Genomic DNA, 13,673 nt, shown 5'->3' with positions numbered 1-13,673 from the left:
TGAGAAAAAATATTGGTTTTCCTCGTGATGTAGTCATTAGATAGTAATCTATTTTACATTACTTGTCTTCATATTACAAATTTAAATATTTTTTAAGAGTAATAAAAGCAGCCTTAAAGGTTGATAATTACTTTTTCAAGTTATAATTAAAATAAAAAATTCTAAAAATATAAGTTTAATCATAAAAACATTATTTTAATATTAAATAACAGATATTTTAGTTGAATACATAACACATACCATACATGACCAAGTCAAATTGTAGTCCAAATTTTCATATGCTTACAGTTTAAACAATTTAATTGATTAGCATCAGAACATCGTTTAATCACTGGACAGCTACCACAAGGTAAAAAACTCACAGCAATTTTGCTCATTAAAGTTTTAGTGGAACGGTACTCTATTTTACCTTCAGAATTTACACGCTTTGCAGCTAAACCATCATACACCAATAGGTCGAGTATGGATATTATATCCTCTACAGTAAGTCTAACTTTGCTGATGCCAGTTTTTGATATAAACTCTAGTACGCGATCAGCAGTTGCGTATGATGTATTGTACTTGACTAACGGACTGCGTATAGTGGTGTTTTTTAATGCTTTTGATTTTTTTGCTTCCAAGAACTTGTAGCTGTGTTTGGTTAGTATCTCAATAAACTCTGACTCAAATTCTTGGTTGGAGTACCATGCACCACCTGTAATAGAACTATCTGGTTCCAGGTCAAACAACATGTATACAATTTTCCTGCTAGCTGCCACAGATTTGACCGCTTTGATGGCTTTTTTCGTTTCCAGTGACTTGAGAATTTTCTTGAGTCGTGGCAGTCCCAAATTGGATTTGATACGTACGTCTCGTATCCATATACCTTTTCTGCCTGAATCGCGTATCAAATTAAACACGACCAGCTCCTCGGTGTTGGCATCCCCGGGGGTAGACGTTGTTGGCCCTTTATACTTATATCTTAGCGTGTCTTTTACCTTGTGCAGTGTAATTGCATTGGACGTGATCAACTTGTTGACCACGTCTACGCGTTCCTCGATCGTCAGCACGGGACATGCTCGGATGAGATCCTCGTCGGATACACCCTTGTTACCTGAGCATTTGATGATTTCGAGAACGCGCTGCTCAGCAGTTACCGGTTCCCGAGCTTTCTTGGCTGCCGGAGCCACATCGGACAGGTCGTCCCTGTGGCCACGTTTAACGGCCGTCGACATCGGAGACGGAAGACGAACAACACAACAAAACGTGTTAAAAGCAATTGAAAAATTGAATTCAAATATTCAATGCTTATGATAATTGATAAGCACAATACGAGATATAATCTATTATCTCACTGTGATCAAATATATCAGTGCCGCTACCATCCATTATATATTTTTCAATGTTACCAACGAACACAAATAATAAACTTTTGATGATAAGATAATGTTGAGGTTATGTTCCACAGAAAATTATTTTGAAAATCATCCAAGAAAACAAAACAATCAAATTTATGTTATTGTAAATTGTTCATTATTGCTTAAAGTAATTTAATTTTTTACATTTAATTAATCAATTAAACAATAAAAAAAGATGTCTCGTGGAACTAGTGCCGGTTTTGACAGACACATAACTATATTTTCTCCAGAAGGAAGGCTTTATCAAGTTGGTAAGTCAAAAGTATAAATAAAAATATATTTATGCGATTAATCAAATTCATAATTTTTATAATTTCTTTTAGAATATGCTATCAAAGCAATATTACAAGGTGGGCTTACATCAGTGGCAATTAAAGGAGTTGATGTTGCAGTAGTAGCTACTCAGCGAAAAGTTCCAGTTAGTATTCACTACTATTAATTATTTATAGCCGTTCTAAAAAAAACTGTAAGAATAGTCCCAAAATAATACCTTTGAAATTATTTGCAATATTGATATATGGTTTGGCTATATTAATATTTTTGGGTGCATTAATTAAAATGCTTAGAATCCGTGGGGGCAGCAACACTCCTGGCCAATATCTCATATTAAAGTATTAAACCTAATCAAATTTGAGAATTTATACATTTTTTTTATTAAAAAAACGGATAGTACCACAAGAGTTTATTTATGTGTGATTATCATAAACTCAAAATACAAACCTGGCTTAACATTTTTGGTGATATTTAATTAAATTGCTGGCTAATGTAAATTAATAAATTGTTGCTTTTATGTAAGTAAAATATTTGCTTAATTTTTTCCACTTTGAATATATTTACAAAATACGATTCTCATTGAGGTATTTTTTGACTGAAATACAAATTATTTAAATTTGAATACCTTAAATACAATATTACCATAACATTAAAATGTTATGAGTGGTAAACATAAATTAAAGTTCATAATTATAATTGTTTTTCTAAATAATGAATTCAAACAATTTAAATCATATTTACAAAGATCTGCACTAAACTACTCTAAATTTTATTCATATGCATATTAACATAATATATATTTTTATATATGTAAGAATATTTTTGCGTTTAGATTAATATCAGTAATAACACACATATTACTAAATTAATATGTAATATTAAAATGTTTTCTAACTTGAATACACACATTGTAGACAAGTACCTTAGAAATTTTGTTTTCATTACTATTTGATTAATTTTTTTTAGGACAAATTAATTGATCCTAAAACTGTAACTCATTTGTTTCGAATTACAAAAAATATTGGATGCGTTATGACTGGAATGACAGGTGAATAAGAAATTTATTTTATTCTAATTTTTATGTAAAATATTTTAATTTTTCAAAATAACAAATATAAATTATAATACAAAATTAATTTTATTTTTTTAGCTGATGGTCATTCTCAAGTGTATAGAGCTAGAGCTGAAGCATGTGAATATAAATACAAAAATGGTTTTGAAATGCCGGTGGAAACATTGTGTAGTCGTATGGCTGATATTTCCCAAGTATACACACAAAATGCTGAAATGAGACCATTGGGATGCAGTTAGTAAAATATATGTTAAATGTATTCAAACACTTCTTATATTATTTTTTTCATCTCAAGGTATGATATTAATTGGGACTGATGATAGAAAAGGACCTATGGTATACAAGACAGATCCCGCAGGATATTATTGTTCATTCCATGCTATTGCAGTTGGAACAAAACAAACAGAAGCTAATACTTATTTAGAAAAAAAATTGAAAAAAAAGAAGGAATACTCAAAAGATGAGGCTATTGAAGTATAAACTTTTTAATTATTTTCTAAAAATATTTGTAAATTTTATTACATTTCTTTAACAATTTTTTTAATACATTTTAGTTGGCCATATCATGTTTGTCACACGTTCTAGCTGTTGATTTTAAACCCAGTGATATTGAAGTTGGTATTGTAACAACCGAGAACAAGGAATTTGTGTAAGTTAAATCCTGCTTCCAAAAATATATATATAAATCACTCATTTTATATTGTGCATGATATATGTATACTTTAATTCTACATCATGTATTTGTATATATGATTATTAATTATTATAAGATAAATCTATTTTTTACCTTCAATTTGGTTTTATTCATAAAGGGAATGTATTTTTAAATTGATAATCAAAATGTTAACAAGTTCAAATTAAATTTTTTTTTATATTTTATAGTTTTTGCTATTAAATTTTGGTTACTATTTCATTCAATTTTAAATAAACTCTTGAGGTTTTAACCCCAACTCCCTTCCCCTGAATACATGCCTGAGTTATGCATTAGTAAAATGGGTATAATACATGTTGGTAAAAAACGTCCTTTTAATTTTATTGATTATACATATATTATTTTAACAGGGTTTTAAATGAACAAGAAATTGATCGTCATTTAACTCAAATTGCTCAAAGAGATTAAGCAAGTGCATAAAAAAAAAAAACCATCTGAAGATATAATATTGTATTATTCGTCATGTAATACTTTAAAAATAAATAATAAAAATAATAATTCATGATTTTTAGTGGTGAGTGTTTTCCTTTCTAATAAATTATAGTGCTTTTTTTACTTAATAAATATATTTATATTTATATTTATTATAATTGTTCATTTTTATATACTGGCTTTATATAATCAACAAACAATTTTCTTGTATTTTTATAACATTCAGCTTTGATTGTTAGTATATTTTATTTTATGAACCTATCAACCATTAAAATAAAAACTTTTAAATAATCTGCTGCTCATAGTTTATATAATTATTAAGTTTTAAATAATAATTTAACAATATGTCATCAGAAAGAGACTCGGAAAGCAATGATAGATCTAGTACTCGTTCTGGAATGAGTCGTCAATCATCAATGCTAGGAAATCCAACTGAAAAAGTTGTCTGTGTTGCAAATGATGATTCAATTAATATTGAATTTGTGTATTATACTGCAATGTTAAAGAAGTTTGCACCTAACTTAAGCAAAGAAAAAGATAAAGAGAAGGTAATACCTTGGATCAGAAAACTATATGCTGCAGAATATGCAACAGAGTTCTTCAAAATTAAACGCAACAGATATCTATTCAACATGATTCTATCTATTCTCAATGATGAAATGTATGGTGTATTCAAGTCAATTCCTCCTATTGGTCCTTTAAAATCACCTGAAAGTTTTACTATACCTACTATCCCATTGGCTACATGGGAAGTTGATAACATGTGGGAAGAAATGTTAAAAGATGAAGAGAATAGCCCGTCTGTGTGTAGCATACACGATAAATGCCCCGAAGAAGAAGAAGAAGAAGAAGAAGAGGGTGACGACAATGAGTCAGTTATTGATACAACAAACATGTCTATAGAAGATAGAGACCAACTAGTTGAAGATCCAAATTTTAAAAGAGATGGTCCAAAAACTAATAAGAATAAAAAAGCTCTATTTAGTTCATTACTCGATTGGGAATTTCAGTATCTACTTCATATTGCTCGACCTTACGCTGCCCTTATGACTACTGTACAAGATAAAACCAGAGTAGCGAAATGGTTACAAAAGTTGTGCGGTGTACGTATGGACATTGCGTGTACACAAATGAAAGGTGTACGAAATGATTACATGATGGCATTACTGGGCTACTTGTATGATTTGCGGCTAACTGGTCCATTTGAACACCCTCCACCCGACGGACCATTAGAGAATCTAGGAAATGCTATGGAAAAATTAAAAGACGAATATCCATTGACCGTACCCACACAGTACGATGTAAACGAGTTTTTGTCTGACCAACCAACACCAGCTGAAGGAGGTGCTTTTTGTTACATTGCCATCAGTGGTGATTTACAAGCAACAAATTTGATAAAATCAAAACCTGTACAAACAAAAGACTGTCAAAAATAATATGATAAATATGATAAAAATTATTCTAAGATAATAAGGATATTAAATTGAATATACAATGATAATTGAAACAGTGCCTTTTATTTATAACAGTTTGTGATAAATTTATAAATTTTGTAAGTTGAGATACAATTATACATGTCTACAAAGCACAATATCAACTGTCTTGAGATATCTAAATATCTTATATATTACATTTCTTGACATATATTATGATCGGAAAGAAACAAATATTTCATCTTTTATAATATTATGCTATCAGAAAATTATGCATAAATAAAGTGTGGCAATCAGGTACAATGTCAAGATGATTTAAATATAATATTAAAAATAATAAAACTGTTACCTAATTTTGTTTTTTTTTTTTTTTTTTAACAAATTATATTAACAAGACAACATTAACACAGATTTTAATTTAAAACATACATGGAATTTATTTGTCCTACAATTTTATTTTTAATTAAATTGAGTAGGCAAAATTGCACCTAAATATTAAATCAGATTTTATTTGTTACATTAATATAATAGATTTGAGTAAGGTTTAAACACCTAATAACTTTTTAGCAGCATCTACAATGTTATTAATTTGAGGCAATGCAGCAATTTCTAATGATTTGGTATATGGCATTGGAACATCTGCACCTGTTACTCTTATGACCGGTGCATCTAAGTGATAGAAAGCCTCGCCTAAAATAAATAAAAATATTTTTTTCAAATTAATTTATAAAATATAAATATACTATTTGTGGTTTTATATCTTACTCTCCATAATTTGAGCAGATATTTCTGATCCAATACCAGCATATGGCCATCCTTGTTCTATCGATATAATATGATTGGTTCGAACCACTGATTGTATAATTGTATTAATATCAAGTGGTCTTAAAGACCGTAAGTTTATAACTTCTGCTTCAATCCCGACTGAAGATAACTCTTTTGCTGCATCCAAAGCTAATTCAACTCCTTTGGAGTGTGCTACGAATGTAATATGGTCACCTAAATATACAATCAATAAACAAATAAAATAATTATTAATTTTATCAAAAACATAATATTTTAAACCTTACCCTTTCTTTCAATCTTTGCTTTCCCAATAGGTAATACAAAATCCTTTTCTAATACTTCATCTGTTATAGAATATTGATTACCATATAATAATTCATTCTCTAAAAACACAACCGGATCCGGATCTCTTATTGCTGCTTTTAATAATCCTCTAGCATCCTCAGAATTGTACGGAGAGATAACCTAAAATGTATAGTTAATATTATATATAATATCAACAAAATCTTATAAATAAATAATTATTTAAAGAAATGGTTGTTAATTTAATATATTGCTTTACTTTTAAACCTGGACATTGACTATACCAAGCTCCAAAACATTGAGAATGTTGAGCAGCAACGCCAGATGCTGCTCCATTTGGTCCTCTAAACACGATTGGTACATTGACCTGAAATAATAAATTTATTAAATAAGACTAATTAAATTTAATACTATATCAACTCGCAGTGTTTTCTTTCTCTAAATACTTATAAAATAAAAATAAATTTTGATTTATTTTTAAGTAAAATAATAACAAATATTATGGAGTAATATTTATAAGGGTATGAAGTTAAGTCTGGTACATTATTTATTATACAACTTAAAAAAAAAAATTGTTAATTTAACAATTACATATTTTGAGACAATTATAAACAGTTTTATCATAAGTCAAACTTTAAAATATAATAATCTACAATTTTTGAAAAAATTATTTTATTCAAAGCAAATTCAAAAAACCATAGAAAAAAAAAAAAAATTAATTTTATTACCATGCCAGCAGACATATAAAACGTTTTTGCAGCAGAATTAATAACATGATCAATAGCTTGCAATGAAAAGTTGAATGTCATGAACTCACAGATTGGTCTTAATCCAGCCTAAAAACAATACAATATATTAATAAAATACTTTTCTATATCAAACATAAAGTTATTGAAAACAATTAAAATAGATTTATAAAGATGAAAAAAATGATATTAAAATAAAATATAATACCATTGCTGCACCAACAGCGATTCCGGCAAATCCAATTTCTGTAATAGGAGTATCAATCACACGTTTTTCACCATATTTTTTATACAATCCCCTAGAAACTTTATATGCACCGTCATACATAGCTACTTCTTCACCTAATATGAAAACCCTTTCATCACGTTCCATTTCATCATCCATAGCTGAATTCAATGCATCTCGAACAGTCATCTAAAAATCACCCAATATTCAGTAGACAATAGAAACTTTTCTACATTATACCTTAATTTACCTGTTTATTTGTCAACACGCGAGTAGTAGTTATTGATCTTTTAAGTATTTTGGCAGTATTCTGTAATATAAAAATTAAAAATTTTAAAAAATATTTTGCTAGATATGCAATGGAATTAACATGAATTAAATAATACATAATAATATATATTAATGGCCCTAATATATCAACTGGTGTCACAATTTTTTAAATTGAATGATTTTAATAAGAGATTAAATAATTATAGACAGTTGATCCCATCAAATATTTATATATACATAATCTACGAATATAGTAGTATCGGGGTGTGACATAAGAGTGAAAATAATTGTACTTACTATTAAGACCGAAGACGTGTTAAAAGAAATTGAAAACGCCATGTTTAGTTTACTTGGTGCAAAAGTATATTATTTACAATTATATGGCACAACCGGGCGATGACAATTGACGACCTATGTTGTCGAAGAAAATTGAAACTTCACCTTGGCGGGCGACTCGAATGATTTCGTGAAGGGCAAGGGTTAAATTTTTTTCCACTTATATGGATAACGAAAACATTAATCACATGCCAATATCATAATTATAATAATAATATGATAAGTGGTTACCACATATCGCGTAACTGAATAACATTCACGGTATCCAGAGACGCTGTAAGTATTTGAGGTTATGTTGGATTTTCGAATTTTTTTTCACTTCTCTGTCATCGGACGTGGACCAATGAGAACGAGACAAGTGATTGGTGGCCAACCAATAACAATAGCCCACATGTCTGTATAACTGTATATAGATATGAAACGAAGGCAGCAATTCGCCAGTTTTCCGGTGTTTCATTTCTCATTCTCATAAGTATTGTGTATGTGTTCAGTTATTTATTTTTCGGTCTGACTACTTGTACTCCGCCATCGTCATCATATTCCCGACTCCTGAGTCTCCGGTTTTTTGTTCAATAAATAATTAATTTTTTCAATTTTTCAATTTCTCGTTGATAATCTATTCAATTTGCGGTCATTGTTTTGGTAAGTATAATTGAGTTGCTTTAAATTCTCTCGATATTTTAATAACGATATTAATTATATTTATATTATTTTGAATAGCGTTTAGTAATAATTATTTTTATTTTTTACAGAAATTAAAATATGGGCATGGACCACCGAAAGTCCATTTGTGCTTTTTGGGCACTGTTATTTTTAGTCAGCCCTATTGTATCTAAAGAAGGAACAAAATCTAAAGATGAACTTGGTACAGTTATTGGAATTGATTTAGGCACAACATATTCATGGTAATTTGATTTTATAATTTGTTTACTAATGTTAGTTATAAATAAACTGTTTTTATTAACACATTTTTCTATAATTATATTAACATTTTATTTACTCGATATAAACATATCAAGTACACAACTTACAAACCATATGCTAGGTTAATAAATAAATAAGCATATAATTAATAGGATTGTTATTTAGTTCCTCATAATTTATTTTCATCATTTTAATTTCCATCTATATAAAAACAATTATATTTTTAAATGGGTGACTTATTTAAATAATTTTGAGTACTTAACCTGGAATTCACCTGTGACATCATCAAAAATATTGTACAGGTGGCATTAGGATAATATTAAATTGGATCTTTTATTCTTTTATTATTGTTCATAAGGTTCTTATGATAATTAAGATTTATATGTTCATGATTTAAAATTTACATTTAAAATATATTAGTTTTAAATTAATAGTTAATGTTTGGAATGAAATAATACTTAATCTACTAATCAACCAAATTATCCATCGTATAGTATCTTTGAAATTAGATATCTGCAGAAATATTAATATATTACTTATCAATACTTTTTTTATTCTTGGTAATATTTAATTAAATTTTTTTTAAATAATATTTTTTCTATCATACATTTAATGAATTAAACTTTTGTTGCAAACTTCAACCATCATTTTTATTTATTGTGATGTTAATTTTCTTTAAATACTAATTCAAAATTATTCTTTTGTTTGAATATAATTAATATATTTATTATTTACCTTTTAGTGTTGGTGTGTACAAAAATGGACGAGTAGAAATTATAGCCAATGATCAAGGTAACAGAATTACACCATCATATGTTGCATTCACCAAAGAAGGAGAACGTCTTATTGGAGATGCAGCTAAAAATCAGCTTACAACAAATCCTGAAAACACAGTATTTGATGCTAAACGATTAATCGGTCGTGATTGGTCTGATGTTAATGTTCAACATGACGTTAAATTCTTCCCCTTCAAGGTATATAATTATTTTTTTTATAAATTTTCAATAATTTTATATTCATATTTTGTAATTTTATTTTAGGTCGTTGAAAAAAATACTAAACCTCACATTGAAGTTGAAACAATTGAAGGTACATCCAAAGTATTTGCGCCTGAAGAAATTTCTGCTATGGTTTTAGCTAAGATGAAAGAAACTGCTGAAGCATACTTGGGCAAAACTGTAACACATGCAGTCGTAACTGTACCTGCTTATTTCAATGATGGTCAACGTCAAGCTACAAAAGATGCAGGAGCTATTGCTGGTCTTACAGTCATGAGAATCATTAATGAGCCAACAGCGGCAGCTATAGCATATGGTTTAGATAAAAGAGAAGGAGAAAAGAATGTTTTGGTATTTGATTTGGGCGGTGGTACCTTTGATGTATCATTGTTGACAATTGATAATGGTGTCTTTGAAGTAGTTTCTACAAATGGAGATACCCATTTAGGTGGAGAAGATTTTGATCAGAGAGTAATGGATCATTTCATTAAGTTATACAAGAAAAAGAAGGGTAAAGACATTAGAAAAGATAACCGTGCAGTTCAAAAATTGAGACGTGAAGTAGAAAAGGCAAAGCGTGGTCTTTCTGCCAGTCATCAAGTGCGCATTGAAATTGAAAGTTTCTTTGAAGGAGATGATTTCTCTGAAACTCTGACTCGTGCTAAATTTGAAGAACTTAACATGGATTTGTTTAGATCCACCATGAAACCCGTACAAAAGGTTATGGAGGATGCTGATATGAATAAAAAGGACATTGATGAAATTGTGTTAGTTGGTGGTAGTACTAGAATACCTAAAGTTCAACAGCTAGTTAAAGAGTATTTCAATGGAAAGGAACCATCCCGTGGTATTAATCCAGATGAAGCTGTAGCTTACGGTGCTGCTGTTCAAGCCGGAGTTTTATCTGGTGAACAAGATACAGATGCAATCATTTTATTGGATGTAAATCCTCTAACTATGGGTATTGAAACTGTTGGTGGCGTTATGACCAAATTGATTCCACGTAATACAGTTATTCCAACAAAGAAGAGTCAAATTTTCTCCACTGCTGCCGATAATCAAAACACTGTTACTATTCAAGTATTTGAAGGTGAACGACCAATGACCAAGGACAATCATCTTCTAGGAAAATTCGATCTCACTGGAATACCCCCTGCACCCAGAGGAGTTCCGCAAATAGAAGTAACATTTGAAATTGATGCTAACGGTATTCTGCAAGTTAGTGCAGAAGACAAAGGAACTGGAAATAGAGAAAAGATTGTCATTACCAATGATCAAAATAGATTAACACCAGACGACATAGAACGTATGATCAAAGAAGCTGAGAAGTTTGCGGACGATGACAAGAAATTGAAGGAACGTGTTGAATCCAGAAATGATTTAGAATCTTATGCATATTCATTAAAGAATCAAATCGGTGATAAAGAAAAATTAGGTGGAAAGGTAAGGATATTATTTTTTTATCTTTTTTAATTCATTCTCATGTATTATTTTTTCTATGTTTAGTTATCCGATGCTGAAAAAACCAAAATGGAAGAAATTATTGATGCTAAAATTAAATGGTTGGATGAGAATCAAGATGCTGATCCAGAACAATACAAAACACAAAAAACCGAATTGGAAAGCGTTGTCAACCCAATCATATCAAAATTATATGCTAGTACTGGTGGTGTTCCTCCTACACCTGCTGGAGATGCTGAGAAAGATGAACTTTAAAAATGGAAATATTTATAAATTTATTTATTGTATATAAGACTGCTAAGGTTTTACTTCCTTTTGGATTATGTATGTTAAGCAGTTAGGTTAACAATTAGCTAATATATTTTTTTCTATGTATGTAATTCATCATTTTATAAATGGTTCGAATTATTTTGGTTTTTTGTACAATAAACATTTAAATCCATTTGATAACACCGTTAATTAAGCAGAATTAATTTTATTATTGAAATTCTTTCAATATTGTGTACAAATTATATTAACTATATTAAAAATTCATCAATTTGGAACAATAAATTAACATGTTACTCTGTTTAGAAATACTTATAAATTTATGATTAATTACCTTTCATTTTCATGACCGATTAATAATTTCTATTTGAGTTTTGTATTTAATATATTCTTTATTTTTCTTTAGCAAATTTTTTTGTTAACTTTAAGTGCTTAATCAGCAATCAATAACATAATAATGTGTCATATTTTTCTAATTTCACTATGTAATATACATATTGATCACATGCAGTCAAATCGTATACTATAAAAATTAAATATTAATTATTATGAAATATGGCAACCACTAATTTATTCGATATTGTCTAAAACAAATGTATTATCAATTTGCTTATTACTACTGTGAGTGCTGCTGTTAGCTATTTTATGATCTTGATTAAATTATTTTTGAAATTAGAACTAATCAGTATATAACTTAAAATAATTACACGATTAACACAATTTTAAATTGTTTCGACACAATCAAATAATCAATGTTTACAATGTATGCATTGTTGGTACACATGGTGCACTAGAGTCAGACCATTCTTTGAAATTTATATTGTTTAAACAACATCCAATGTTTGTATCTTCAGTAGCCGGCTAGCCTACTAAAGTCTGTTTCATATTAACATAAATTAATAGGCTAAAGGAAAAATATGCTATACAATGAACAACGCAGTGTTTCGATCAATGTTAATATTCAATTTGATTTATCCGACAAACATAATAACTAGAGAGCGGATTTTTATGTCCTAAAAAATTTTAAAATATGCATACAATCATGCACTTTAAAGTATAAAAATATGCTCAGAATTTATTAAAAATTTAAAAAATAAAATAAAATTTATTATTATTAAAATTGAAAATTAAAAAATATGCTTGCAAAGTGCTATTGAATTTTTTGTTAGTCTGAAAATAATATACATATTAGAAACCATGTACCATTATGGGCGTTACGATTGAAAACCGGCTATTCCGGTTTGCGCGAATATTATATAGGCCTACAGTTGCAGGACATTTTGATCTATTAATATTAGTCGTGCCGAGTCGGTAAATATAATACGAAAAACCTAAAATATGTACTAAAAGCATGATGAATATAGAAATATGATCAAACGAGTAAAAATCGAAAAAATATGCAAAATTAAATTGATAAATTTGAATTCCTTAAGTGATAAAACAAATTTCTTTCTTACTCCGCATTAATTTAGATGTTATTAAAAAAATATGATAAATACATAAACATCCGCTCCTTAAATTAATAACTAATCTTGAAGTCTGAAGGTACCTACGGATCTAGGACAATAATTGGTCTCCAGCTCAAAAATTAAATACAATATTTTTTTTAGAACAACATTTTTTTAAATGTATTTTCATTAATATAATACTTTTAGAATAAAAAAAATATAAATGAATATTTCTGTATATTAATATTTTCATGATTCACGAAAATAATAATGACAATCTACGAAACTCTCGAAAGTGTTTATCTTAAGCTATATCTATAAATAATTAAAAAGCTATTATAAAAGCATTAAATACTTTTACAAGTAGATGATATCGTATGTTTTTTTCTTATTCACTCAAAGGTTTCAAAAAATTATTTAAGAAAACATATTAATATTAACATATCATATTAATATAGAGGAAAACATTTTGCTTTTCGACATTATACCTGAAATACATTTTTCAGAATTTTTTTCTGCAGTTCATTAAAATGTAATTACGCTTATGTCGTTTATGCAGCACAATATAAATATATTAATTTACATTTTG

At 28.5% G+C, this 13,673-nt stretch overlaps 5 protein-coding genes across 5 annotated transcripts; 3 read left to right on the top strand and 2 right to left on the bottom strand.

The window, feature by feature from the left end:
* Positions 1–170: 170 nt before the first annotated feature.
* LOC113554775 (probable DNA-directed RNA polymerase III subunit RPC6) lies at positions 171–1,284 on the bottom strand. The gene has a single exon (XM_026958750.1). It carries the CDS (start codon positions 1,212–1,214, stop codon positions 255–257), a length of 960 nt encoding a protein of 319 aa, XP_026814551.1. The 5' UTR covers positions 1,215–1,284; the 3' UTR covers positions 171–254.
* Positions 1,285–1,448: 164 nt separating this feature from the next.
* Positions 1,449–3,965, top strand: LOC113554776 (proteasome subunit alpha type-6-like). Its single transcript, XM_026958751.1, has 7 exons — positions 1,449–1,648; positions 1,721–1,815; positions 2,637–2,718; positions 2,821–2,976; positions 3,038–3,216; positions 3,297–3,391; positions 3,805–3,965. The coding sequence occupies exons 1-7, from the start codon at positions 1,573–1,575 to the stop codon at positions 3,860–3,862; spliced, it is 741 nt and encodes a 246-aa protein (XP_026814552.1). The 5' UTR covers positions 1,449–1,572; the 3' UTR covers positions 3,863–3,965.
* Positions 3,966–4,139: 174 nt separating this feature from the next.
* On the top strand, positions 4,140–5,352 carry LOC113554772. Its single transcript, XM_026958748.1, has one exon. The coding sequence runs from the start codon at positions 4,231–4,233 to the stop codon at positions 5,320–5,322; it is 1,092 nt and encodes a 363-aa protein (XP_026814549.1). The 5' UTR covers positions 4,140–4,230; the 3' UTR covers positions 5,323–5,352.
* Positions 5,353–5,386: 34 nt separating this feature from the next.
* On the bottom strand, positions 5,387–8,144 carry LOC113554774 (pyruvate dehydrogenase E1 component subunit beta, mitochondrial). The gene is made up of 8 exons (XM_026958749.1): positions 7,948–8,144; positions 7,631–7,690; positions 7,363–7,569; positions 7,137–7,244; positions 6,668–6,775; positions 6,390–6,570; positions 6,085–6,318; positions 5,387–6,009 (listed from the first exon to the last, which is right to left on the bottom strand). Exons 1-8 carry the CDS (start codon positions 7,987–7,989, stop codon positions 5,864–5,866), a joined length of 1,086 nt encoding a protein of 361 aa, XP_026814550.1. The 5' UTR covers positions 7,990–8,144; the 3' UTR covers positions 5,387–5,863.
* A 286-nt stretch (positions 8,145–8,430) lies between these two features.
* LOC113554771 (endoplasmic reticulum chaperone BiP) lies at positions 8,431–11,945 on the top strand. The gene is made up of 5 exons (XM_026958746.1): positions 8,431–8,628; positions 8,739–8,891; positions 9,653–9,884; positions 9,951–11,351; positions 11,415–11,945. Exons 2-5 carry the CDS (start codon positions 8,749–8,751, stop codon positions 11,622–11,624), a joined length of 1,986 nt encoding a protein of 661 aa, XP_026814547.1. The 5' UTR covers positions 8,431–8,628; positions 8,739–8,748; the 3' UTR covers positions 11,625–11,945.
* Positions 11,946–13,673: the final 1,728 nt, after the last annotated feature.

This window comes from Rhopalosiphum maidis, chromosome 2 (assembly GCF_003676215.2).
Source record: "Rhopalosiphum maidis isolate BTI-1 chromosome 2, ASM367621v3, whole genome shotgun sequence".
Taxonomy (NCBI): Eukaryota; Metazoa; Arthropoda; class Insecta; order Hemiptera; family Aphididae; genus Rhopalosiphum; species Rhopalosiphum maidis.
This window is presented reverse-complemented; position numbering and strand designations above follow the sequence as displayed.